The sequence below is a fragment of the Crinia signifera genome, chromosome 12 (genome assembly GCF_055691185.1).
Source record: "Crinia signifera chromosome 12, ASM5569118v1, whole genome shotgun sequence".
Lineage (NCBI taxonomy): Eukaryota > Metazoa > Chordata > Amphibia > Anura > Myobatrachidae > Crinia > Crinia signifera.
Genome location: NC_139228.1, coordinates 26,930,141 through 26,933,084, shown reverse-complemented (window position 1 = coordinate 26,933,084; position 2,944 = coordinate 26,930,141). Strand labels below are relative to the sequence as shown.

The 2,944-nt window shown below is 36.7% G+C and overlaps 1 protein-coding gene across 1 annotated transcript; it reads right to left on the bottom strand.

The window, feature by feature from the left end:
- Positions 1–207: 207 nt before the first annotated feature.
- On the bottom strand, positions 208–1,068 carry LOC146049504 (olfactory receptor 12D2-like). The gene has a single exon (XM_083166047.1). It carries the CDS (start codon positions 1,066–1,068, stop codon positions 208–210), a length of 861 nt encoding a protein of 286 aa, XP_083022173.1.
- Between the last annotated feature and the right edge of the window lie 1,876 nt (positions 1,069–2,944).

Here is a 2,944-nt window from a genome sequence, read left to right as displayed (position 1 = left end):
AATAGATTTATAACAGTATATTTGTATATCGACCCATACCCATAATGCTTTATGCTTTGCATTATAAAGCTTTATTGATAAAACAGAATAAAACAGCATTATCCAAACCATAAGGAGCACAGACTTAAAATGTATCTTTGCATTGTACTCTACATCATGCCACAATGAGAGCAATGGTCATGGATCTTCTTGGTATCCTGTATCTTCTCAGTCCTTCCATTTGTGCAAAATTGTCTTAAGTAAAACTTCCTTAACATCCTTGTTTCTTAAAGTATAAATGAAAGGGTTTAGCATAGTAACGATGACTGTGTACATAAGAGCAAGGAACTTATCATACTGATTGCCTTGTGGGTTTATGTAGACAATGATAACTGTACCATAGAAGAGACAAGACACTATCATAACCCTTATTAACCCTATAATAAGGATGAAAGGAATACGGCTTGCAAAAATAGTTGCTATATTGTTCATTATTTTATTGATGAAGGGATTAGAACACGCCAATTTCTCCAGTGAAACAAAATCACAGATAAAGTGGTTTATTTCATTGGGTCCACAGAATTCTAAGTCAGCTGTGAAGATTGTGGGAGTTAGACCAATGATAAAACTGATGATGAATGGTGTAACCACCAGAAGAATAATCAATAAACGGTTTATGATTGACGAGTACCTTAAAGGATGATTAATTGCCAAATCTCTGTCAAAAGCCATAACTGCAAGCAAATAACATTCCGTTATCCCAAGTGCAGTGAAGGTGTATAACTGTACAAAGCATCCAACAAAAGAGATCTTCTTGTTACTCACAATGAAATCGTTTAGAAGTCTGGGGACAGTAACGGACGCAAATGATATTTCTAAAGCTGCAAACACACAGATAAAATAATACATTGGACAATGGAGCGATGGTGCAGTCTTAACAAGAACAATAATTGTAAAGTTTCCAATGACGCTAGTAATATACACCAGTAATATAGCAATGAGGAGTAAGATTTGGTATTGGTGGAGATCGGAGAATCCCACCAGAATAAATTCCTTGACCAATGTCGTGTTTAATTCTTCCATTTTCATGACTTGAACACCTAATAAAATAGTGTGAAAAATAATATTTTGAAAATTATGTTAAAATATGTGAATATTCTTTAGCAAATCATTGAATGGTCTTCTTCTTATTTTCCAATTACAGTAGTCTTGGTTAAATTAAGTATTTTATACGAGTCCAGCATTTTTCACAATAGATAACGATTCTCAGATACATCATTCTCATACAAATATTGTATATATACTTATAGTTTGGTTATCCGATGAGGTCTTTATTACCCAAGTGTATTTCAATTACCTTAATATTGCTGCTCATCTACATCGAATGAAAGTTTATTACAAAAATCCAAATTTTTTCAGGCTACCGGATCTTTGATAACAAGGGTAGTTAATCCTTGGCACTAGTGCAGCAATGTAGCACTCAAGGTTGCTTTGTGTGTGGACGTTACTTCCCTGCTCGCTGTGCTACTTGCCTTCTATTTCACATGGATGATTCTTTTTTGGCACAACAACAATATCATTCATTACAATAATTTCAATTACATTTTGGTCAATTTTGGCACCTGATATCACAAGGGAGGGACCTAAGATGGCTATACATAGGAATGACCTTCATACAATGCAGATCTAATGCAGACCTTATGATCGATCGAACGCTCAATCGTATGTGCTAAAAACACATACAGTATGATCTGCTTGCAACCACAAGCCATCCCCACTGATCATATGTGCAGCACATAAGATCAGTAGAGCGATCTCTCAATCTGCAGGACTGTGCATCACACCTAAACACCTCATGATGTGCATACAATCGATCGCACGATGCATCAAAATCATGCATTCTGGCCTAGATTATGTATGGCCAGCTTTACATGCAATCCCAAAGACAAGAGATCTGACTGCGAGTCTATTAAGCACTACCACTCGGCAGGGCTAACTTAGTATCCAACTCGCTGTGAGTAGTAACGGTGTACAGTATACTAAAACACAAATGCAATTAAACACCACCACAGTGTGGGGACAGCTTATCCAAGAACCAACTGTCACCATGGTCGCTAACACTGCTACTGAAGTAGCAGTGAAAGTTACTACTGCTGAGTCTGTCCTGACAGTGTCAGTCATATGAGTGAACTGTGTGTCCTTAAAAAGAACTGGACATGGGTAGTGGGATCTTAAAGAATAGCTTTTCACAACCCAGACCTCCTTCTCATAGGAAGGAACAGGAATACAATAATTAACACTACCTGAAGATGGCATTGATTCCTGCTGTCAAGTTTACTTTTGGAGCTTGACCAATATAGGTCCACCTGCTAGTGTATGGGTATGCTGGTATAGATCTGGACTGAGAGGTAAACATGACTGTTTTCAATCAAGGCCATAGAAAGCCTAATTGAATAAGACCAGCCCTTGTGTAGGTTTTACCCTACACAAGGGTAATGTAATGTAATGTTGTAATGGGTATACAGTATATGCTGGTGTAGGAACTTGTTGAAAAATGAAAAGGTTTCCAGTGCTTTTATTTGCTACAGACACACAGGTGTGTAATACATTATTGTTAGTGTCGTTACCAAAAGTATTTCTGTTTTGTATTCATAAATAGTATTAGTACTAACACACAGCTGGAACCATGTACAATATGGGTAAAATTAACATATGTCATTTCTGTTTCGTTTCATAATATGAAATTATTTTCCTTTGTTAAAGCCACAGCTGTTTGGAGACGTGGAGCTACAAGCAAAGACTTCCCAGTAAACATCAGTTGGTAAAACTTTGTCTTTTACTGGCAGAAAGCGGAAAATGCAGTATAAAATTGCCATACAGTATCTAAACATTACTCCAATGGGCAAAATTACTCCAAGTGGATCTGATGTTTCACCTAGGCATTAAGATAAGTAACAGATTTTGC

Excerpts from the sequence above, each read along its gene's own strand:
- LOC146049504 (XM_083166047.1), bottom strand. The coding sequence starts at position 1,068 with ATGAAAATGGAAGAATTAAACACGACATTGGTCAAGGAATTTATTCTG.